The sequence below is a fragment of the Micropterus dolomieu genome, linkage group LG08, assembly GCF_021292245.1.
Source record: "Micropterus dolomieu isolate WLL.071019.BEF.003 ecotype Adirondacks linkage group LG08, ASM2129224v1, whole genome shotgun sequence".
NCBI classification, from domain to species: domain Eukaryota; kingdom Metazoa; phylum Chordata; class Actinopteri; order Centrarchiformes; family Centrarchidae; genus Micropterus; species Micropterus dolomieu.
Window position 1 is genome coordinate 30664757 of NC_060157.1, and position 24756 is coordinate 30689512.

General features: G+C 40.9%; 2 protein-coding genes across 9 annotated transcripts in view; one reads left to right on the forward strand and one right to left on the reverse strand.

The window, feature by feature from the left end:
* Window positions 1-6394, forward strand: part of hdac7a (histone deacetylase 7a) — a 118540-nt gene extending 112146 nt beyond the window's left edge. For all 3 annotated transcript variants that reach the window (XM_046055740.1, XM_046055741.1, XM_046055739.1), the window contains 3 exons: window positions 2469-2550; window positions 2752-2890; window positions 2984-6394. In XM_046055740.1, coding sequence (XP_045911696.1) covers window positions 2469-2550; window positions 2752-2890; window positions 2984-3038 — 276 coding nt within the window. In that variant the 3' untranslated portion in view covers window positions 3039-6394. The remainder of the gene's footprint in view (window positions 1-2468; window positions 2551-2751; window positions 2891-2983) is intronic.
* Window positions 6395-7047: 653 nt separating this feature from the next.
* On the reverse strand, window positions 7048-17126 carry LOC123974817 (twist-related protein 2-like). Of its 6 annotated transcripts, none has more exons than XR_006825935.1 (5): window positions 15210-16671; window positions 15058-15096; window positions 13424-13535; window positions 8992-10517; window positions 7048-7610 (listed from the first exon to the last, which is right to left on the reverse strand). XR_006825935.1 is itself a non-coding variant. In XM_046055746.1 (5 exons), exons 1-5 carry the CDS (start codon window positions 16864-16866, stop codon window positions 7604-7606), a joined length of 375 nt encoding a protein of 124 aa, XP_045911702.1. In that variant the 5' UTR covers window positions 16867-17126; the 3' UTR covers window positions 7048-7603. The 6 variants fall into 6 exon arrangements, 5 of the variants coding, with proteins under 5 accessions (XP_045911702.1, XP_045911700.1, XP_045911699.1 ...); XM_046055746.1 differs by lacking the exon at window positions 8992-10517 and adding an exon at window positions 16759-17126 and having other exon boundaries at window positions 15210-15318; XM_046055744.1 differs by adding an exon at window positions 16759-17126 and having other exon boundaries at window positions 7048-10517; window positions 15210-15318.
* Between the last annotated feature and the right edge of the window lie 7630 nt (window positions 17127-24756).

Below are 24756 nucleotides of genomic sequence, written 5' to 3' on the forward strand. Positions count from 1 at the left end.
CCCAGCAGCCTGGTATAGAGTATGATGACCTGGATACCATATTGTGCCAGACAGATTTTACTTTAACAAGAGAGTATTAATATACTCCTTTGTCTGTTTTATTATTTATTTAATTATATATTGATTTGTCACCGGGCCGGACAGGGGGGCAGACACGGGGATGGGGGGGCACAAACAGACAGCACAGAGAAAGGACAAGACTTGTAAGAGAAGGGGGATGGAAGGTGGGGACAACAGGGAAAAGCAGTGGGAAACACCAATTGCAGAAAGCAACGAAACCTGCAATAGAACAGAGAGGGGGGCTTGGGGAGGAGAAAAACAACAACAAACAAACACAAACAAAAACAAACAATAAAAATAATAATAATAGTAAAACACAACCAGCCGAACAACAGCAATAAACAGTTGACATAGTAAGACAACTAAGAGAAAAATGAAAACAAGAAACAGTCACGCACAATAAATAAGCAACACAGCACAGCAACGAGAGCTGGAATAATAATTAATTGAAATAAGTAACTGAAAGAAAAGCATCAGGAATAATTCTACCAGGGACAGCCTAAATTTGTTTGTGTCTATGTGTGAGACTGTGTGTGTCTGTGTGCATGTGGGTGAATGTGTCTGTATGTGTGTGTGTACATGTGTGTGCGCATAAGCCTGTTAAAGAATGTAGTTGTTAGTGAGAGTGGGAGAAAGAAGAAAAAAAAAGATGCACCGCGATGGAAACGCGGAAGACCCCGAGCCAAATGCCAGTTGACAACGTAATGCTGACGGAACGCAACCCCCTGTAACCCGCGGAAGAACAGCGCCCGGGCCGACCGCGGCGCGCACACAACATAGACCAGTGCTCCCCCTCCACCGCCACGCAGCAAACAACCAAAACGCCCAAATGCCACGCAATCATCAACACCAATGCACAAGTAACAAGCCCAACGCGCAAACTGCGCGAGCACGGCGACACCCAATGCCCAGCAGCCCCCCGCGAATCCTGCGTGCGAGGTCGGGCAAATGAGAGAGAGCAAGCGGAATAACACGACAGCGAAAGCCAGCAGAGAGAAACACCAGCAGCAAGTCCCAGCCCGGCAGCAAACGCGCCACACCGGTCACCGTGCACCCGCCAATAAAAGTCCGCCGTCCCCCCAACCGCCGGAAAAAACTAAGGCCGCCGACGCCAGCCGACATCCCCCATGCCCAGCACGCCCCCCAGCCGCCGTGCAACACCAGCCAAACCAGCAACGAGGCAAAATCAACTAGCTCAGCTGCATGCCACCACCAACCCACCCACCCGTCAAGGGCCGAGAACTCCAGGCACAAGCCCAGAACAAACCGGAGCACAGCCCTGCCCCGCACGCACACTGCACATCCCGAAAACGAACTATATGCCTGAGTATCCAGAGGGGTCCAACAACCGGCCGACAGAGAAATGGGGAAGCATGGATCCGAGGCCAACGAAGCAAAACAACTGGTCCCTCCCAGCCAACGAGGAAATGCCTCCCCCGGACTCCCAATGCACAAACTAAACGCCCAGCAGCCATTCAGAGAACCTGCCCAGGGAAAAAGCACAATGCATCAAGATGCATTGACAATCGCCCCACAATCCCACCGCAGCCCTCCAAACCGCAACTGGATCAACCCAAGCAGAGACCCCCACCCCCAGAAGCCAGGGCACCCCGCGACCCCCCAAAGCGCAAAGGACACCAGACCGCATGTCCAGGGGGAAGCTGTACCCCGCTCCAAGGAAGAACAGCAGAAAGCCATGCCGGGAAGCTCCCTGCCGCCAGGGAGCAATAACGTGGGAGAACCAGGCCAACGGTCCCCCAGCCCAGCCAGAGGCATCCCTCCCCAGTGTGCAGGCAGTGCCAGCAGCCCCCGAGGCCGATCTCATCCCTGGACGGGGGCCCAGCCCCCCCAGTCAAGCACCCCTAACTAACAGAGGATGAAGCATCTATATTCAGTGCTGAAATGCTTCCCAGGATTAGTGGAATTTGAATTTGTGGACTGGATTTGAGGGTTTACAAAGGTTACACTGCAGGCAGGGAAGTCAGAAAAATCAGGAAATGGTATTTTTCTGCTTTATATGGACATTAAATGAACTGTTTGCTTCTTTTTTAGTTTTCTCAGCTGAAATTTAAGAAAAATAATAATAATGCTCATGAATACACTTAACCATTGAACACATAGTGTATTGTCATAGTACTTACTGTGGAAATTTTTACATTGAGATTCGTGTACGGACTCACACAGGCATTATCTTTATGTTACTGACAGGAAATTAGCCATTTTAATTACAGTACTGTATTTTTTGTTGTTTTGGTATAGGTATGTTGGTCCTGATAACAATATAATGCTGCACATGTTTTATTATTATTATTATTATTATTATCTCTTCATCACTTCTTAACCAAACATTCAACCATTGAAAAGATGCCAGAATTAGGGTAATTTGATTGTCTGCCTCTGTCCTGTAGGACCCACTGCAAGAACAAGTTCTACTCCAAAATCCCAGCGCTACCGCAGTGTCCTCCCTGCAGACTGTCATACAGATACAAAGTGAGCAGCAATAACACTTTAATTATTTTATTTGTGCCATTTTGACCATTATTTAATCCTATGAAAGCCCCAGGAGTGTCATGATCATTCTCTTGCTTCCTTCTTCTTACTATAATCAACATGGCCTCTGGATACAATACTGACATCAGAACAGGGTCCACCCCAATGTGGTGTTAACCTAGATGTATGTGGGTATTGCAGGTCAGTACTGGCAGAGTGTAAAGGCTTACTGTGGATCAGTGGGTCTGTCCTACCTGGCTGCTCAGAGAAGAGACTGTGAGGAAACAGATGCTGTCAATGCTTTGGCCTCACTCTCTGTGGGAGTCCTTTCCAACAAAAGGTACACACACACAAATGTGCAACCACACAAAAATCACATTTCCATGTTTTTGGCCCTAACTCTTCCAACTCTCCATTCACATCTGTTTATCAGCCTTTCCTCCAGCCTCCCTGACGAGCCAATGGAGCATGACAGTGACTCCATGTAGAAGAATCTGACCAATCACCTCACAGAACTCATTTTCAGGAACCTGTAGCCTGGGATCACCTGCGCTGTCACATGACCATGAAGGGGACAGGTTTGGGACAGATCCATCTGCCTTATTCACTAACATGCACATCCACTAACACACAGTGCTGAACCTCTACAGACCTGCAGTGTGATCACCTCATTGCTGGTAACCACTCAGCTGAAACCAGCAGCACAACCTGCAGGTGCGAAACAATCTGAAACTTCACCAAAGAGCAAAACAAGATGATTTTTAATAGATTTTTCATGTCTCTTGACTGACATCGGATTGTGTGTGTTCAGAAGTCCAGTGCCACAGCTCTGTGACCACAGCCTTTTTAGGAATAGCCAGAATTCAGATACTGATTCGTCTTGAAGCACTATGTACCAGCAGCTGTTTTGTTTCCTTAACTTTGCCTAAACGAAACGACGCAACACCAGGTTTCAAAGGAGGAGGAAAACAAGCAAACACAGACTAAATGGGATGCAGAATGGCTGACGCAGAATTAAAGGTGTGTTATGCAATTCTAATCCAATACACGTCTTTTTGTCAAATTCAGTGAAACTCCTCACGGCCTGCTGAAAGAAAATCTGTTGTTTGTACTTCCCTGACTTTATAAATGAGAAATAAACAAAGTGACTCGGCCCGTCCAGCCATGATTTGTGTGTCAGGTAACATTAGATTACTTTTGAGATTGCCGAGAATCATGTTGTTGTGATGTTAGCTATGGTAGCAGGAGATTTGTGAGTATTGCTGTCTGAAGCTGGTCTGCTGGCTCTGGGAAACAGTCTTGTCCTCTGCAGCAGCAGAGCTTTGCAGCATCAACTGTAGGAACAGTTTACTAACCCACAACTTACTTACATTACTTGCTGTGTCATTCTCTCTATATCATGGTATTTGACATGGAATGGATTACTCCAGAATTGCATACCCCATCTTTAAACTTCAGGTGAAATCGTATATGCAAAAATATCAATACGATGAAGTGGTCACATCATAAATAAAGAATAAAGATGTCATTACATGCTGTTTAACCACTAAAAGAAGACCACAAAGAACTTGAGGGAAAGAGAGAAAACGAAGACACAAAATGGACAACTTTGGTTTTGTACAAACAAAGAAAGGGCAATTGTCCTTGTTATTTTATTGCACTGTTCATTCCATAATGTGAACCATTAGAAATTCCAAAGCTCTGGGAAAAAATACTCTGTAGGTTATTTAATAGTTGTTGTTGTTTTTTTTTGGATGAATTGGATGAAATTGTGTTTGCTATGTTTTTCCCACTCTTAATCTGAGATGTCTTATAAAGTCTCTGACTTACTCTGTGGAGTTGAATTTCTTATGAAGTTAATCTGAAAAGTGGGCAAGATTTTCAGAGCAGGATTATTTTTCACTGCTGTTCAGTGTCTTAAATGCACACACGTACACATATCTACACACACACACATACAAAGCAATGATGAACTATTGGTGTACCACTAGTATTGAATACTGTATATGAGGTAACTGAGGACCATTGTATTGTTCAAAATAGTAGCAATAATGTTAATGCACTTAATGGACATCACCCAAAGAGACCTGCCTTAAAACAGCCTGCACTTGGCAATGGGACAGCAACACAGTGACTCTACCTTTAAGACATAATTTGAACCTATGGATTTATTTAAACATCATATATGCAGATGTTTGTATACTGTTTGTTTTGATGATGTCTACAGTGACCTGGCCTGGTTTGAATGTTTTGTCATTGTTTAAAAATCAGGTTTCAGGTTTTATCACAGTCTAATTAAGGAAACTAATGCATTGCGTTTTGTTTGGAAGTGAACTTGTGTTTTTCCATATTATAGCAGCTCTTCTTGTCATGTTACAATCAACCTACACAATGCCACGTTAAACATGTGAGTTCATAATCTAAGCTGATGTTTGTAGTAGAGGTCATGTTGATTATTCATTTGAAGAATTTATCTGACTGCCCTGCTAAACGGGCATCATCATTTCAAAAGTAAAACTAACAAGTCATATGTCTTAGTTTGGATGTTATTGTGCAGCAAAATTAAATTTGCCTAAGTTAATTTTATTGCACACTAGGTCTGACCTTTTGATGAACAATACCAATACTATAGATAAGATGCCTGAATAAAGTGCAGTTTTTTTCCAGATTGTTGGGTGTTAAAGCTTCTAAATAGCATCAAGACACTAAAACTGTGCAATGAAACTAATGAAATTTCATATTTGACTACTTAGTTACATGGCTTTGTCTGAAAATGTTTGCTTTAGAGCTTTCCTTTGAGTTTTCACATCCATTGGTCTTAAAGCAGCACAATATGATTTTCAAGTCTTGTTGGCAAATATTTGGTAAAAAGCACCTTGATTTTGTGTTTGTGTGTAAATGCAGCGTTTGTAAAAATCTAGATTGAAATTAGCACAATTAGCAAGTTTTTAGCAAGTATTGTCAGTTTAGCATCTAGGTAGGAAACTAAAGTTTGCTGTAGTCAGACCATGGGCATCGTCTGCCCAACAGAAGGCATCAGAGCTTTAATAGTAAACAAAAGGACAGTAGAAACCAAAATATTTTGCAGAAATCCCACTGCTATTGCACTACTGCTCCAGGAATTATGAATGTTACATGGAGAAGTAGTGTTTTATAATTGTTACAACTTAAAAGCATCATTCTTAGGTGTTGTTCATAGTATTCTTAACAGCGAGTGAGGCATTTTGACAAAACACGGTGTCTCTCTCAAACAGTGTACACAGCAGGTGCATGTGGTGTGTATAAAGAAAATGTCTGATTTGTCAGTGAGTGTAAGTGTGAAAGAGAGAGTGGCAGTGATTACATGTGCACTAGTACCAGTACTTTAGTCATGTGTTTTGTTAATGCATTTGCAAGTGTCTGTGTGTGTGTGTGTGTGTGTGTGTGTGTGTGTGTGTGTGTCTGTCAAATACTGTAAATGACCTCTCCTGTATTATATAAGTGGCTGTTGTCTGATGTAGAGGCCAGTATTGCCTCAACTCTTAATTCCCTTTATTACAGATGTCATTTGTACCTTCTTAAAGAAAAACACTGTAAATAGAAACTGCAAGACCAAAATACACATTTTACACATGTGCCTTGATGCATTAAGTAGTATGTGTATTGGAAACTCTTAACTAACTGGACATACAGTAACTCTAAACTAACTAACTAATGATGACATTGAAATCTTTGTTTCGGTATATTCTTTATTATTTACCTATATGTGTTATGTTTCTTTTACATTTCCTACTATGTATATGTATAGAAAGATTGTCTATTTTTGTCTCATCCTCTTGATTAAAGGAAAAATTTCCAGTTAGTACATTTTTGTGTTGTCTTCTTTTCCGAAAATCATAATATAGAAGCTGATGCTTGCAGACTTCTTGTGTCAATTAATTAACAATGACAATACAAGCACCACACCATGGCTCCACAATCATGGACCATAACACAAATACCTGCGCCTGTGACCAGAGCCTTTAACTAGTGTTTCTGCAAAAACATTAGTGCAGGAAGGGAATAAGTTAGCAGAAGTTAAAAACAATGTACAGTTTACATACGTCTGTGAGTGAGACTACTGGAATATGGCCAAACGTTTATACCAACACTTATAAATGTTGTTAAACCATATTGTATTTATGTTCCCTTGTGTGTTTTTTTAGGTTTACCCTTAGCTTATGTAAAAGCTTTAATGACATAACTCTTGCTAAAGTATCAGGATATGGCACTAAACATGCAGGCCACTGTAGCATAACTGAAAATATCAAGCTACAACTTAATTGCACATTAATGTGTTCTTTTTGGAAAAATGAACTGTTCCTGACTGACCAGGCAAAGGCACACAGACCTCATTATGAAAAAGACTGGGGGAAGGCGGAAGTAAGGGAAAACGAGAGACAGTAGACAAAGAGAGTGTGGTGCCAGTATAAATATTTACACTGTTTATCATCCAGTTTTAACAAAACACAAATTTCATTGTTTGAGGAAAGTTTTATTTTTCAGAAAAATAATGATACATGTGCTGTATGTATCACTACAACTAATTCTCCAGGGCAATTCTCTGCTTTTTCTGCTTGTGATATTTATCATACTGTGACATTCATTTGTATAGCACCACACTGTACATACTTCAAGTACATGCTCCTTAAAAAATCTCACACCCTGTCTGTAAACTGGTGTGCAAGAGACAGACACTAATCACATTCTGAGACTTAAGTCTAGCTTGAAATTTCTTTAACTGTTTCCTTAGGATAATATCTTGGAATATAGTACTTTAAGAAAAAACTGAACACAAATATTGCTTGACCTGTGTTGTCCATTTATTTTCAATAAAGCTCTTTGTTGGTTTAGTTGGTACAGAGATGTGTTCTCTTTCCACTAGTCAGTCTGCCTACTGATCAAGATGCCTTTTAATAATCTTAAATATTCCTTTTATCCAAAATGTGAGATCTGCATTAAAGGCCAAATGATTAGAATGGCAGAAATGGTAGCATGGACCAGAGATGTACAGTGAAGGTCACAGCCCCTTCATTCAGCAGCTGGAAAGACAAAAAGGCAGATATGATATTTTGGTAACCACTTAGATTCATTTAAAAGTTTGTAGAGGTCATATTGGACACATATTGACATATTCATTATTGGATTTTAGACATATGAATAAAATAATTACAAAATAACTAGGACATCAACAGGGTACTGCCAAATTTGCTTCAATGTAAATTTTCTGATACCAATAAGTAGCTGTCATAGTGTCTCAGTAAGTCGACAAATGCTTTATGAAATTAATATGCATTCAAAATTACTCTCCCAGATTTTTAAATCAGCCACTCAATACAAAATGCATAGGGGCTGCTTTTCTCTTTTGGCCCATAACTCAATTATTTTTTAATGTCAAGTGTCTACTGACATGTCTGTGAAGGTTAGCCTTCTGAGACCACACTGTGCTTTCTTCATAGGAGCTGGAAACATTAGCTACCTCCCTAGGACATTCTAATGATAGGTTGCAGGGCTTCATGCATGTTGGCAAGTAAGAAGTGGTTCATGGATATGTATTGAATACAAACAGCATGTCAACCCCATATATTTTGAATACGGTTGTTTGTATTAAATATAAGCTTAACCTTGCAGGTTCATTTGCTTGGCAGGTAAGACAACAAACAGTGGTATAACAATACAAAAACTGACTTTTAGTTTTTTGTTTAATGCATGTATATAATATGGTAATCATGGATGTGATTATGACATTTAAATAAAATGGCACTCTTTTTTGCGAACCCAAGACTTTGGGCAGTTCTGGCTACATGGCTACACCTATGCCTGTGTGCACATTTGTGTGTGCATTAATCAGCTCTCACCTCCTCCATCACTTCCATTGGTTTATGGGAGCCCAGTGGGGAGCCACATCAGCCTCCCCTTTGATGGTGACACACATGATTCATGTCTTTTAGAGACCGTTTGTTTTCATTATGCCTCGCTGTAGCCGCATCATGGTTTTGTGCAACTCAAGCAAATTTTGGCCAGAATGAGAGGAAAGAAATTCTAGGAGAGTTTTTTTGGCACTAGAAGAAACAAAAGGGCTTGGTTTGAAAATAAAGAGGAGAAAATTCAGTTAGGACGACAGCTGCCTGCAGCTAGTTTTTCCACCATGACTTTGGTTCAGAGTAATATGTCAGACTCTTGGAAAAGTAGGAGTTGAAAGTGTACAGAAAAGTCAAAGGTCCAATGTCTCATCTCAAAATGTATCTCAAACATCAAATTTTGTCTTTCCAGTTGTCCACTTTTTTCTAATTCCTTTCCTGTATGCTGTAGTTGTTGCTCTTTGTATATATTAAAAAACTTTAAACACTTGCTAGCCAAGGCAGAAAAAAAGTTAAATAAAAACATTTAATGAAGTTAAAATGTGGCTCAAAATATGCATACCTATAATGATGAAGATATTAATGATGATGATGATCATACTGATGTCAGTTATGGTGATTTATGGTGATAAAATCAAGGGTGATGATGAGGATGAAACCAGAGGTCAAGCTCCAAAAGCCCTAGAAAGCCGAGATGTCAGAGGGTTCCAGCAGGGTGAGCTGTGCTGTCAGGTAGAGGCAACATTTAGGACAGGGCATCGCTAACCATCAGGTTGGTTAATGTTGAATGATGTCTGGGTGTCTTTGTGTCTCAGATTGTCCTGTCATCCATTGTCATCTATGTAAACAGTACAAATGTCTAGGAATCAATCAACAATCAACAATGTCCCTGCACGCAATAGCTGCTTTTGGCAAGAGAAACAATAGAATCACTAAAATCCATAGTCACATCTGAAATGAACAATGAAAACTGCAATTTTCATGAAGGGGTAGTGGCTTAAAAACCAGCTCCATCCAAATACTCACATAAATCACTGAGACAGACAGATAATCTAAGTTGAGGTGATAAATAGTCCACTGGTAAGCAGACACAGTTCAGACGCCTCCTCAACACTCTGTGTTAAGTAAGAATATTTCCCTGTAATGAGGAATTCATCCCACTTTTTAGGGCAACAGTCAAAGGACAAATCTTGCATTAAGGTAGAGCTAATGACCAGCAGACATGGTCGACCAGGCACCCTCCATCCTCCAGACAGAGAAGGCATAGCTCAGTCTCTCGTGGGCCAGGTAGTTACATCCAGCCATCTTAGTGTCCAACTCATCACTCTGCAAAACCTGGTACAGAAAGTCAATGTATCGCGACGCCAGCTTAAGGGTCTGAATCTTGCTTAGTTTGTCGGAGGGGAGAGTTGGGATTATTTTACGCAATGAGGCGAAGGCTTCGTTTAAAGATTGCGTCCGCTGCCGTTCACGGATGTTGGCTATCACCCGCTGGCCGTGTGGGTCCTCAAGGGCTGAGAGACTACCGGGACCAGGACCAGGGTCAGGAGAAATGGACCAGTCTGAGGAAGGTGGTCGATGTTGAGGGCTCCTCTTGAGTCTTTTAGGTCCGGTCAGCGTGTAAATCTGGGTGGCGTCCCCTGTCTGGACTTTGCCATTGTCTGCTGGGGTGGGGGGAGTAACTGTGGTAACCTGACGTGTGCCCATCAGCCGTTTATGCCGGGTTACCCCTGGTTTTGCCACAACGACGGGACAGGCGTTCAAAGGTTGTCTTCCTGTGTCTTCCTCACTGGAAACCACCCTTCCCTCAGGGTGGTCATCTTTAGACTGCTCCTCCTCTCTCATGCTTTTCCAGGTTCTTCTTCTTTCCTCTCTCTCCTTTATGTGACTATCCTTCACTCCTTCTCTATATTGTGTGCTTCTCTCTTTCCTTCAATGTGTGTCTCTCCAGTCCTCCTCTGCTTCTTTCACACAGTTTTACTCTCTATTCATCCTCTGAAACTGCTTCCGTTACGCTGTGTACTTCTCCGGCTTTCTGCTATGTTGTTCTTCTTCTCCAACAGTTATCAGATTTACACTTTGTCACATCTATACATGCCAAGCCAAAATGGGCGAGTAATTAGCACTCACTTTTATTTTGCCACACTGCTTCTTCATCTACAAGTCAAGTCATCTATTGCCAGTCTCTGTGAGTGTGTACTGCATCGGTAAACCCGAATGTTCTCATGTCCCGCTTCTGTAGCTGCGTGTGAGGCAACAACAACCTGACTCTGACTTTTTAAAGGGAGGGAACCATGAAACTTTCAGCTGCCCACCCATCTGACTTACTGATTGGTCCAGAGGACTGTTTTTGGACAGCTGAGCTTATGAAAACAGGAAGAATGAATCTAAAATGATTGGTCCGATCAAAAGGACAAGGAGGAGACAAAGGTATGTTGTACAGCCAACCAAATTGAACCATTCTGACGTTTACTTCTTGTCATAGAAGTTGCCCAAGTTTATAGGTTCCAGATTTCCTCTGAAGCAAATTGCTACCATCCCCCCTTTTGCTGCAGTGTTCTCTTTACCACTCTGCCTTAGCTTTCTACAGCTATGCACCATTATCAGTTGCTTTTAATATAGTTCAGAGAAAAGGGGGGGGGGAAAGCTATAAAGGAATCTCCACTAATGTTTTGGTTTCTGGTTTCAAAGTTGGAGTTTCTGCCACATGGAATTCTGTCTGCTTTATAATAGTGAAATGTGATAATTGTTTAAACACATAATATTCTAGGCAGATGAAGTTATCAAAACAATAGCAACAATTGTAAGAATACAATAGAATATAATTTAACCATAACAAACTATGGCCTTTAAACAGATATGATCATTAGCAAATAACCAAAACAAAAATAATGTTGGTTTTATGACTGTAGATCTCTTGAATAAATGGCTAGAAAAAATGCTAAAAAATATTAGAAAAATTAACACCTTTTATTAACAGAGGATTCTTCTTGTTTGTGAAACAGAGACAGCAGGTTTAATTTTACTTTCAGTAATTTGGCTGTAGTTTCTAAGCATAGACCTAGAGGGAGGAACAAGTAGGCATTTAGTCAGCAGTGCAGCACAGAGGTCTAATCGCAGCATTAAGGAAAGAATTAGTTCTGTGAAACAGAGGGAGGCCTGTGGGACATGTTCACGGTACTTTCATCCACTGAGCTACATCTAAAGGAATTCAGTCTAGGTGAGACTTCAGCATGGCCATACACAATAGAGGAGTTTATTGTTAGTGTTTTTTGAGGCTTCTGTGATACAGTGTTGTCTTCATCATTGTCTCTGTCTCCTTTTCTTCTCCTTCTATACCTTCTACAAATCCAACAAAACAAGCACACAGCACCAAATGTGCCTATTGTATGCTCCTATCATAAGATTGTTTTTCCGTGCAGTCCTTGTGCTTGTTGAAAATGCACAGATCTCCCATGCAGTAAGACTGAATCCAAAAAGGTAATGTGACTTTTCTTTTTGGGATAATGATGATGATACTTTTTGTCAGATCGAGTCTGAAATGTTTCTTGCATTACAGCAGATCCATTTGCAACATCATAGAAAAGCCAAAAACAGAGACACAGACACACACAATTAGCATAACATTGCAGTCACACGACACAATCATCGTAAATTTGATCTTAGATGATGCTCCATATTTACTTATAGGATTGACCGATGACTGACTAACAATTTGTACTCACTGGATGTGGTTATGGTCAGAAATCGTAACCATGTCCTGGTTATACACACAAACACACACATCAGGATGGACGATGGCATGGGGGTCTAGCGGGGTCAGTGCGTGTGTTCACTCGCACAGACTTCACTTGGTGTGTGTACTGGATTTACAAAATGGCATCGAATGAAATAGTCATATTATATATAGCCTATATATAAAAAATAGTTGGGAAATTAAAATGGGTCACCTTGAGGATCATATTTCCATTATTGCGATATTCTTAGTGCTTATGAGCAATCCTGTTCAACAAAATGTTGCTGAAAGAACGTTATGCATCATTCTTGAAGGAATTTATGAGTCTCTTTGGGACATGTAAGTAACACTGGTCCCCATGAAGAAATTCACAAGCTACTCAGCAGTATGTAAAATATATACCATCAATATAAATAAATGAAAATGATATCCACCTTTACCAGCTGCAACATTAAAACAAAAAACACAATAATTTATCAATAATTATGATACAATAATATAATCAGTGGTGAGCAAACTTCAATAGAAGTAAAGTATGTTCACTAAAATTTAAACTTAAGTGAAACAATCAGAATACTTGCTTTTAAAAATACTCAACATTCAGAAGTCAAATTTCTTGTATTGTTGCCACAATGCATTTACAGAACCTAATGACTCTGAAACAACCTAGTGAATGCACTGATTGCCTGACACATCTCTAGCTTTATGACTGCCCAACAGCAACACTAAACACTGAACAAATTGAACTGTTCAAAAATACAGCAAACACTTTGACAGCGTAGGAGCTTTAGTTTGCTGTGATTGTTTTTTCTCCACAAAGCGTATTGGCTGATCGCATTTTAGAAAAGAAAATTCTTGATTCTAAAGCTATGCTTCTAAGTATCAATTAACAAGAACCTTTATAGACATGTAGTAGTGTCAAAAGTACAATACTGTCTTTCAATTGTTGTGGAGTGAAAGTCATAAGTAAAAATAAAAAGAGGACAAACTCAAGTAGACCCACAGATACTCAAAACAGTAGTACAGTACTTAAGTAAATTAATCATTACTGTCCACCACTAAATATAATATATATTATTCTGAAATTGGCTATTCTGCATAATGAGTAGCCTACTTTGTTTTGGTACTGCTAATAATTTTGTTCTTTTACTGAAGTAGTTTAATATTTCCAATACAGTAACAGTGGTTATGGTAACAACACGGTAACATGCTAAAAATAAAATTGTTATATATCAGTACATTATTTGGTTGCTCCTACCTGCAACTTTTCCAGGGAGGTGTTGATGTAGTTGGTGCGGACCGACCTGAGTTAGCCTGCGGTAGCCCCCGGCATCTCCTGTGCAGCCAAGAAGGGGTGGCTGGGTGACTGTCTGAAGGAGGAATAGTCGTAAGCATTCAAAGCCCATGTGTCACCACCAACCTGTTCATGTTTCTAACAGATTTTCCCCACTCAGCGACACACCCGCTGAGAAACCAACTCTGATCATTGGCAGCTCCATTTTGAGAAACGTGAAGTTAGCGAAGCCAGCGGCCATAGTTAAGTGGGGCCAGAGCGGGTGACACAGTCTTATTTGAAACTGCTGGCTAAGGATAAACGTAAATACAGTAAGATTGTTATTCACGTGGGCGGTAATGACTTCCGGTTATGCCAATCGGAAGTCACTAAGATTAATGTTGAGTCGGTGTGTACATATGCAAAAACAATATCGGACACCGTAGTTTTCTCTGGAGCCCTGCCAAATCTGACCAGTGATGACATGTATAGCCGCATGTCGTCATTCTGCTGCAGGTTGTCGAGGTGGTGTCCAGCAAACAATGTGGGCTTTGTAGATCATTGGCAGACTTTCTGGGGGAAGACCTGGTCTGATTCGGAGAGATCCCACTTGGGAAGGAGCCGTTCTCATTTCTAGAAATCTGGCCAAGTTTATTAGCGGACCAAATCCATGAGAACCCAGAGCTGAGACCAGGGCCTGTATTTATAATGCTTCTCAGAATTACTCTGAGACTGCTAAGAACTGACTTAAGAGAAAATGCTTAAAATTCTTGGCTCAAAGCTGAGCTTAAAAGTTACTTATCAAGCATCATAGTCCTAATTTGAGTGAAGTGTAAGACTAAATCTTAAGTGTCAGTCTTAGTGCTGATTCACGACACTTTGCTGTGCTGCAAACCGGATTTTGGATGACGATGTGGCCAAGGACCAATCACTGAATAGATTTTTTTATTAGGGATTTTCTCAGATAAATTCACATTGAATGGTGAAATTCCTAAGAGGAGTTTATATTCAACATACATTTAACAATAAAGAATTTTCAAGATAATACATTATGATATAGGCCTAAACATTAATAAAAAAAAGTTTCAAAAAGTTTCTCTATATGAGCGCCATCAAATGCGCCTACTACTCCTGTATTGCCGGCTATTTGAATGAACTGTGTTTGCTTCTGTCGGATTACGGTACGGGGGTGGTGTTGGGAAGTCGATGAAACGTGTGACAATGTGTGGAGTTGAAGCAAGTGCTATAATTGTTTCCACAACTATTCGGTTTATTGATGGTTAAAACGGCCACAATCATCAGCATTGCTGCGTTTGTCCTGTGGCAAATAAATTAAGCGTTATCACCACCTTCAGTTTAACTGAAAATGCATTACTGCGTAAAGTCATTGGTGGGACAGCCAAGTAGGTTTTGCCTAGCTTAGCCAATCGAGGAAATCTGTCCTGGTTACGGGTCCACCACTGCAGCGGGTTCTCCGTGGTGGGAATATGCGGCGTTAATAAATAATCGCAGAACTCTTCAGCTGCAGTGCAGTGGTGTCCCGTTTTCCTCCCGCTTTGGTAGTGTGGCCCAAAAAGTTGGGCAAAATCTTGTTCAAGCTTGGCTTTTTTCTAGCTCACCTTCTTTATCATTGGTGTCCTCGTTTTGGACATCCTCACCTAGGACGAATATTAATATCCAGATTTACTATATATGTACATATTATAACAACGCAAAAGAGGATCATTCTAAATTGATACACTGTTTAACTAATTTCATGCAGCAGACCCACCTGTTGCTACGAGCTTCTCTTCCTCATCCTGTTGCAGGCTTTTTTTGGTGGCTCTGGGCAGCCTCTCTTTTACTCTCTGGGATGAACTGAAGATCTTTGAACTTGGGATCTAACATGCAGGCCACAATGAGGATGGATTCTGTCAGATCATCAGCCTGCAACTTCAACCGCATTTCAAACTGCTGCCGAACCGTATATTTTGAAGGCTCGTACAGCTGCCAGATAAGATGCTTCAACACGCAGAGTGGTACTGGTCATGTTGAAAATCACTGGATAGAGGAAAGACAACCCCACGTGCATCTCACCACACATTATTTCAGTAGCCTTGGCCAAAGGTTGCAGCACTGGAATTAGCTGTTCCACCAGCTCTCACTGTGTTGCTCTCATGGCAAGTGACTTCTGGACGCTCGGTTTAGTGACTGTTTCATCCGCGAGCACAGACTGCACCGCGATACTTTGCTCGAAAAGCCGCTGGAGCATGACGACCGTGGCATTCCACCAGACCAGTCAGTCAGTCTGAAGTTTGTTGGCGCTTATGCCAAGCTGTTCCTGCCGTTTTCTGAGGGCGCAAGTGGCCACTGCTGAGTGGCGAAAGTGGCTGACAACTCTCCTTGCTGCGTCGATAGCCTTCATCACATCAGGTAAGACTAATCCAGCCTTTATTGCCAGTTGGAGAGTGTGCCCGGTGCATCCCAGATCTTTTGGAAACATTTCACATAGCTCCATGGCTAAGTTCATGTTGCTGGCATTATCATGGACTGTGCAAAAACACCAGTATGCCCCATTCCTTGATTATCTCAGACAGACGATTGGCAATGTTGGCACCAGTATGTCTCTCTGGCATCATAGCTGTACACAACACACGGGCCTTCAGCTCCCATGTGTCTGTAATGTAGTGAGCATTTACCGAAATGTTCGGCTCCATGGTGGAGGATGTCTACAGGTCAGTTGTTAGTGCACACGCTTGCCTTTCATTTCCTTCAACATATTTTCACGCAGGCTGTCGTATTGGTGTTTAATAGCATTCCACAGTGTGTTGTAAGATGGGACAACATAGCCTGGTTCAAAAAAATGCAGTATTTCTCTGAAGCCTTCTCCATGTACTGCAGCTAAAGGTCTATTATCTTTGACTCTGAAATTCACCAGAAAATTGCTGAGTTGCAGCCGTCTTTTCTCTGTTACTGCAGGGCGTTTGGTGAATTCACTAATTGACTGCTGTCGAGAAGATTTGGAACGTTCCTCCCCTAGCATTAACGTATGCCTTTTCAGATGAATGTGCATGACAGTAGTACCTGTTTCATCTTTAGTGAAGTATTTCCACACACGATGCATGTATGGAACATCCAAAGTGTCAGAATTAAATGAAAGAATAAATAAATAAATGGGGAAATATATGCAAGAAAGAATAAATGAATAGATAAATAAATGGGGAAATATATCAAGGAAAGAATAAAAGAATAAACAAATGCAGAAATATATCAGAAAGAATGAATAAAAGAATAAACAAATGCAGAAATATATCAGAAAGAATGAATAAAAGAACACATACATTTGCTTTTCCCTTAGAGATGAACTGAACGACCCTCGTTGGTATCTTCACCTGAGGCCAATAGGTTACGTTTGTTGAGTTTCCTGGGAAGTGATGAAAGGACAGCATTGTAAGTGGGGGATAAGTGGTGGCGTAGACCCCCTCCCCTGTTCAATGACGGCTTCTCAACCCTGGTGTAGATGGCTTCCTTGACACCTCTTTCAAACCATCCATCTTCTCTGTCTAAAATGTGCACCAGGTGGTCCTCAAATGAGTCTCCTCTGTCCTTCAGATGCAAGTAGACTGCAGAGTCTTGACCTGAGGAGTTGGCCCTTCTGTGTTGAGCCATGCGTTTGTGTAGTGGTTGTTTAGTCTCCCCAATATACAGGTCTGTGCATTCCTCACTGCATTGGACCGCATACACTAGATTGCTTTTCTTGTGTTTTAGTGTCCGGTCTTTGGGGTGTACCAGCATCTGTCTTAGTGTGTTCCTGAGTTTCTCTGATACTCTAGACACGTATGGAATCACAATGTTGTTGCGTTTGACCTTCTTTTCCTCATCCCCTGTTGTTTTGTACTTCTTGGATCTTGTGGCTGTTTTCACAAAGGTCCATTTAGGGTATCCACAGGCTGTAAGTGCCCCCTTCAGGTGGTTCTGTTTGGATGAGGGACGAAACGTCTTCCAGTATCTTCAACCAAGTCCAGTTGCCCTTGATTTTAACCTTCGTTGGATAACTATGACCTGGATGACTGAGAATCTTCATAGACAAGAAGGAGGAAGAAGAAGCTAAGGTTAGACAGAACCAGCACATGTCAATGTGATCTAAATGCAGAAGTCCATTTACCGGAGGTAACTGGAAGAGGGAGAGGGAGAGGAAGAGGGCAGAGAGGCAGAGGACCTACCCGGAGTGATGGCTCAATAGAGGACGAAGAAAGAGTAGAAGCCCTCCAAAGGAACCGGAGAGCTGTCACCGAGGTTTGTATTTATAAAGGTTATTGTAACGTTATTATATTCTGACCTGTTTGCACTTTATGACAAACCCCAGCACACAGTTATAACGTTATTTTCATAGCAGCTCTGTGCACATGTACCCCTGATACTGTAAATGTTAGTAGTTGAATGTTTTCATAGTGTAACATGTCATTTACTGGGCAACAATGATTATATGAAGCCATATTATACAAGTTGAGCAAACACTGGCCAGCCTGCAAACCTTAATATGCAGTACCATATTGCCAACATAATGTCATGCAACTTATAAAGCCTTATTTTATCAGAATCAGAAATTCTTTGATACCCAAGGGGAAATTCATGGTCACAATTGCTAAGCTTGCATGTCAAGATACTAAGGAAAATAACTAACTATATAAAGTAGATAAGTAGGAAATATAATTAAATATACAAATTATAAAATCTAAATAAAGGTAATGTGGACATGTAAAGTAAATCAACAGAAGTGTAATGATAAATAATAGTAGCGCATTAAATACCATTAGTAATAATGAGTACTGGTATAGTTCATTTGGAATGAATACAATCTTAAAAACAACATATTGAGACAGAGTAACCAGAGTATTGAAGTAGAGAGTATTGCATATTGAGTATTGAGTATTTTTCCCCTTCTTCTTCAGGAGATGACCCTTGAAGAACACAGAGAGCTCTCCACCCTTCTGCTGGAGAGGCAGCCAGGCCTGGTCTTTGATGATGCATCAGCGCAGACATGGTGCCCCACCTTCTGCCGGAGTGCCAGGAGTACCTTGGTGTACTCGTGGAAATTGTAGGGAAATGCCTAAAGGACCAGGAGCAAGCAAACTGTGTGAGCCTACTGCCACACAGTTTGCTTCTCCCAGTACTGCCTTGAAGGCTTTATTCGCATTCACAGGCAGTACCGGGAGGACAAACCATATAGAAAATCGGTGGAAGATACTCTTCAGAGCTGAAACCATTCTGTCCATCATCTCTTTCAAGGGAGTAAGGGGAAGCTTCATCTGCCCAATCAATTCTGTACATAATGACAACTTTCAGATAAAAACAAGTTCTCAAATAATATCACTGAATACTACATGTAATTAGGAAGTACTTCTGTTCATTGAAAACATTTTCCTCTAAGTCCTCCTCAACAATGCTCATGTCATGTAAGCTGCAAAAAAAAAAATCTCCACATTTTGTCATTTTTATTTTTTTAAATAAATCAGTGTTATTGGTCACCCTTTAAGTCTGTCTGTGGTTTTTACAAATATTTTACCAATACAAAGTATAAAAACAGCTTGTGACTCTCTCATAACTCCACCGGATCCTCAAACTGTCGGCAAAACCTCGTAGCTCCACCCCGCCCCCCTCTTGAGTGACAGCAGAACTGAGTGTAAACAGTGACTGACTGAGGTAAATATGTTCAAATGATTTCAACTACCCATAGTTAGTTTGCTAAAGCAGTTAAAACTATCCAGTGTACCCGTTTCACATTTAGCTCTGATGTTATCACTGTTATAGACGGAAATGTTTGCCGAGGAGACCAGCGTAGCTAGCCAGCCAAGTTAACGTTACGTGAGAAGACCCGATTATTTATAGGTTCTCTTGCTAGCTAGATCCCTATTTAAATCAAAAGTAATACTTATTAGAAAACTCATTTTAAACTATGTCCATTATTGAAACGCCGATGAGTACTTATCAGTAGATGTAACGTTATTTAATATCAGTGTTACAGATTAACACGTTTCAGATGTGTCGTCTAATTAGCTAACAAAGCTGATATGAAGAAATGTGTGCTATGGTTAACGTGTCATGAAGAGGCAAACAAACTAAGGCCAGTTATAGACACAGACAGTGAGAGCACAGATGGAGAGAGCGACAGAGGTGATATCGTTTCAGAGAGAGAGAGGATGGGGAGACAGCACTGGAGAGAGGAACATGAAGTGGATGCAGGTACAGTGAATGATTAATGAATTTATTTGGTATTTTTAAGTGATATTAAAATTTATAATGAGTGAATAAATGGCCACATTTTACAGCAGCAGCCACAGTGGATAATACATTCACACACGTTTTTCGTGTTATTTTTTAAGATCCTCGTGATGGGGCTGAGGGTGACATTTGGAGGAAGAAAGCGCAAGAATGAAAGTAATTGGAAGAAGCGTGTGCAGAAAAAGAGAATGATGGGACAGCCCTACATTAGGAGGAGCATGACATGAAGAAGTCACCAAGGAGCCAAGGGACCAAGATGCCAGTCAGCTGCTTGTGAGAAATCCTCCAAGCATTACTGCAGTAAAATTGGAGAGGCAGACAGGGAGGAGATTTTTAAAAGCTTTTGGGGAAACATTAACTGGGAAGAGAAAAGAATGTGTGCGTGGTTTGGTAGACGTCACCCCAGTACAGACGAGAATGGGGTCTGAAAATTCAACTCTTGTTTTCTTTTTAAAAGTTGATGGGGAGAGGAGGAGGAGGGTGTGCAGGAATTTGTTTTTGGGGACAGTTGGAATAGGGGAGTGGTCTCTCCTTAACTGGGTGAAAGACACGGATAGGACACCGAAGAATCCCACATCATGCCACAGATGTGACTCATGATTTCATGAGGACCTTTCTGCAGGATCTCCCTAAAGTGCCCTCCCACTACTGTAGGTCATCCACATCAAAACAGTACCTGGAGCCTGTTTTTCAGTCCATGACTGACCTGCATAAAGTGTACCAGAGTGCTGCTGAGGAGAAGATGCTGAGACCGTTATCAAGGCAGGTTTTCTCAGGAATTTCAGTGGCAGAACTTGGGGCTTTACCATCCAAAGAAGGACCAGTGTACACCTGCTGGAAACTTGCCAGATAATGAGTGGCAGAACCACTGTCTGAAAAAGGAAGAGGCCCGTGTACAAAAAGCACAGGACAAAAATGATGCAGATAAGACCATGGTTGTCTGCATGGATCTGCAAGCACTCCTCTGCCCAAGATTGAAAGCATCTGCTCTCTATTACAAGACAAAACTTGCCGTCAATGTGAGGGAGCTCTGTCTGCCAGTGAGTTTGCATCCTATCTCACCAATTTCCTCTGAGCATAAGGAACATGAGTTAATTTTATGGAGTGATTGTTGTGGGTACCAAAACAACAATTCGGTGCTCAGCAACGCTCTTCTGAAGTTTTCCAGTGAAATGAAGAAGGTAGTCACCCAGAAGTTCCTGGAGAAGGGGCACACCCAGATGGAATGCGACTCAGTGCACAGTGTCATTGAGAGGCATCTGAAAAACCAGGAAATCTATGTCCCAGCTGAATATGTTGCCCAGATGAAGAGCGCGTGGTCCAAGCCCAACCCATATGAAGTCAAATATGTGGACCATGTTCTTCCAAGACTTCAGACTGAGGCTTTGCAAGTCTATCCGCCCAGGGATGAAGCCCGGTGACCCCACTGTCCATGATATCAGAGCCATCAAGTAACTTTTAAACTAAAACCATGTCTCTCACTCACCAAGATAAAATCATGATGCACATGTACTTGTGTATGTTAACTGTTTGATGATGCTGTGTAAATAGTGATGTTCAAAGTTTCTCAATTTTTCTCTTTTTGTATGTTATTAGGTACAACATCAATGGGACGATGGACTTCAAGATCCAGCACTCGGATAACTGGACTCCATTCTCCAAGCACCACCTCCGACACACCACCTCAGACACAACGCTGTACATGAGAGACAGAAAAATCAAGGAGATGAAATCCAAACACCTCCAAGACCTCAGGGAGGTCATACAGAAGGCCTTCCACAGCTTCTATGACAATCTAAAACACTAGGAAACACACACAATCACTCCCTTACATGTAGATAACATGCATAGTGAAAGTTTTATTAAGTTAAATTGCTGATCATTGTTGACTGTTGACTTAGTGAATAGGTAAATTCAAACACACACACGGGCACTCACATGTAGATATGTACACATACAGGCACAGTGAAAGTTTTGCTTGTAATAATTGTTCATTATTGAAAAACTGAAAATATAAATTGAAACACACAGTCACTAACACAGTTATCTTCACACAGTGTTGCAGAGAAATTGGTAATGTTTGTTGTCTGGTTGTTATTCAGGTGTGAAGGCCAAGTTGGCCTGAAAATATGACTTAAATGGATAGAGATAAGCAGAATTCTAATGTAGCTGTGTATAAATGAACAATTATTGTTAGTACAGAATTCATTTTTGATGAACAACCTATTTTTTGAAGAAATCTATTTATGTATTACTACATCTATAATAGTATGGCTATAAATGATTTGATGGTGTGCCATTGCTATTTTACACATTTTCAAGAAATTAGTGTTTGTCCATTGTGTTATTATGATGGACTACTTGTTTTATCTGTGTATTTATGCATGGCATTTATTAATTTTGATATGCCATTGTTATTTATAAAATATGTTTTAAAGAAATGATTGTGTCTGTCCATTGCATGTTATCAACTAATAAGTGTACACTACAATACCTGTGAATGTGAAAATTATCTTACAAATAATTTAGTAGTCTTGTATTCAGTTTTGTACACCCAGTAGGCGGCAGTATTGAGCCAGACCTGTTGGTAATTGATTCACCCAACTGTAGAAGAATACACAGCAGCAGTACAGCGTTTTCTTTAGAGTATAGGCTAGCTTAGGCTGATGTTTGTGGCTGAGACGAGGGATTGAGAAGAGTGCAGGCAAATCCCGGTAAATTGGAGTGCAGTTTAGTCTAGCATTTGCCATACAGTGTCATAACTAATGCTGTCCTAAATTGTCTGTTAACTAGCACTTCAAGTTTGTATTAAGAGACTTTGGCTGAATAGAAAGGAAAGAACTGAGTGCACACATCGTTACAATTAACTTTGTAACCTGTAAGATGAGCGCATCATGCGATGTGCTTTCTGCCTCAGATACGGCCGTTCTAATCAATGACGCCCAAATCTCCACATTCGCTGGTCTAAAACATCGTAACTCCATTTGAGCTTAATTTTAGTAAAATAATAATATAATGACACATACAAGTATGACCATTTATAAAGACACTACCATACCAACTAACAATGACACGGTGTAAAATTATAATAAAAACAGGTTTTTTTTAATTTCCTGAAAAATCACGAGTTGGGACATAGAAGGTTTGCGCCCGACAGCGACGATATTACAAATATATATTATGAACATTTGCAGAAAAGCAATATAGGGCTAAAAGTGATGTGTACATGTTACCTTTGTTCAAGGCCCTGAATTTCTGTGGCTTCTGGAATGACATCAAGATGCTCATCTCTGTAAAGATGAACCAGAGCAAGTTGTGTATATCCCACATATGTTCATTCAACAGTAGATAGACCAAAAATAAAATTACACATTAATCATAAAGTTCATGTTTCTAATCAAAGCTATTACGACAAAAAATTTATATATTGTTATGCATGACTTACCGGTCTGTTCCACTAGAAGGACCAATGCTAGAAAATGCTGGAGCTGCACTTGCAAAGGTTTTCTCTTCAAGGGAGTTGATGTTGCAGGACCTGTCTCGTAGCTGGAGAAACAGCAGCATCAATAAATGAAGTGCTACATGACACAGTCGCATACGACTAATACATTACTGTACTGTAATCCACAATGCGTTACATCTTGGTAGGGTTTGCTCATCTGGCCTAATTAATTGAACATCCCAAAAACTATCACATCTAGTGCAAGTATGATCGCCGACAGACAACATGGAAAACGTAAGCGGAGTGTGTGTAAAAATGTCACCGTTTCTGTACCACAGTCCATAATAAACCACATCATGGGTAAGTTTACAAAGTCATAGTCAGGTGAGGATCAAGGGTGCTCTACAATATAACACAAATAAGTATTGACAGCCATCATTTGAGCTTGTGGTAACCTTTTTATGCACCGTAGAAGCAATACAAACAAATACATTGTTTCTAATGCAAATTCCGACAATAAGCATAATTAGTCACTTCAAAGGCACACGGTGTTGTTATCGTAATGCTGTTAGCAGTAAAAATTAATTTTCCACCACAGCAGTAAACATTTAGCTTGCTAATCTGAGCCACCATGCTCCATGCAATGTTACAGTTTTATAGCTAATTGTAATCAGCTGATTGTCTCACAAACACAAGACACATTTCTGTTCACTAAACGAAGCCAAAGCACTGGAGAACAACCTTAGAAATAACAATCCAACTAGCGTTACATATTTTCTTACAGGGTAGTAAAAATTTAGCTGGCTAATATGAGGTGTTATGCTGTAGGCTAACTTACTGATTTACGGTCAATAATACTAACCAGCTGATTGTCTCATGAACGTAACCAGCACATTTATCTGTTACAGTTAGTGGTGTGGTGGCAGGTTGGAGGACCCAAACGCAGGACGCAAGGCAGAGGAGGTACAGTTCAACGGGGGTTTATTGAGGGAAAACAAACAAAAGGCGAGCACACTTACTGGCAGAGTGGCTGGTAGCAGAGTCCAAAATACAAGATAATCCCAACAGAAATCCAAACTCCAAAGGAAACAAGACGAGCAAGGCAGACAACAGAGGATGGAGCGTATCCACATGGCAGACAGGGGGTAACTCGAACAATGACCAGAAAAGGGCTGAACAGAAAGACCACACATACGGTGCCTTGCGAAAGTATTCGGCCCCCTTGAACTTTTCGACCTTTTGCCACATTTCAGGCTTCAAGTTCAAGGGGGCCGAATACTTTCGCAAGGCACTGTGAGAGAAAGAGAGAGAGAAAGAGAGTGAAAGAGAGAGAGAGAGAGAAAGAGAGAGAGAGAGAGAGAGAGAGAGAGAGAGGGATGTAAGGAGAGAGAGAGGGGAGGGAGGCAGCCTACACAATATACACACAGAGGTACAGACAGCGAAGGTAATGTTGCTATAAACTAAATGAAAAATGGTACAGATATTTATAATAGTGTTAATGGTAACCATCGTAATGTTAATGATTATAATAACAATAATAACAATAAGACTAGCAACAATAGTCGTTGCAGTAGAGGGTGTCGAGCAGGAACACGGGGGCAGCAGGCGACCCGCA

Bases quoted from the DNA above. Each gene is read 5' to 3' on its own strand.
- LOC123974817 (XM_046055744.1), bottom strand. From the start codon at position 10,274: ATGAGAGAGGAGGAGCAGTCTAAAGATGACCACCCTGAGGGAAGGGTG.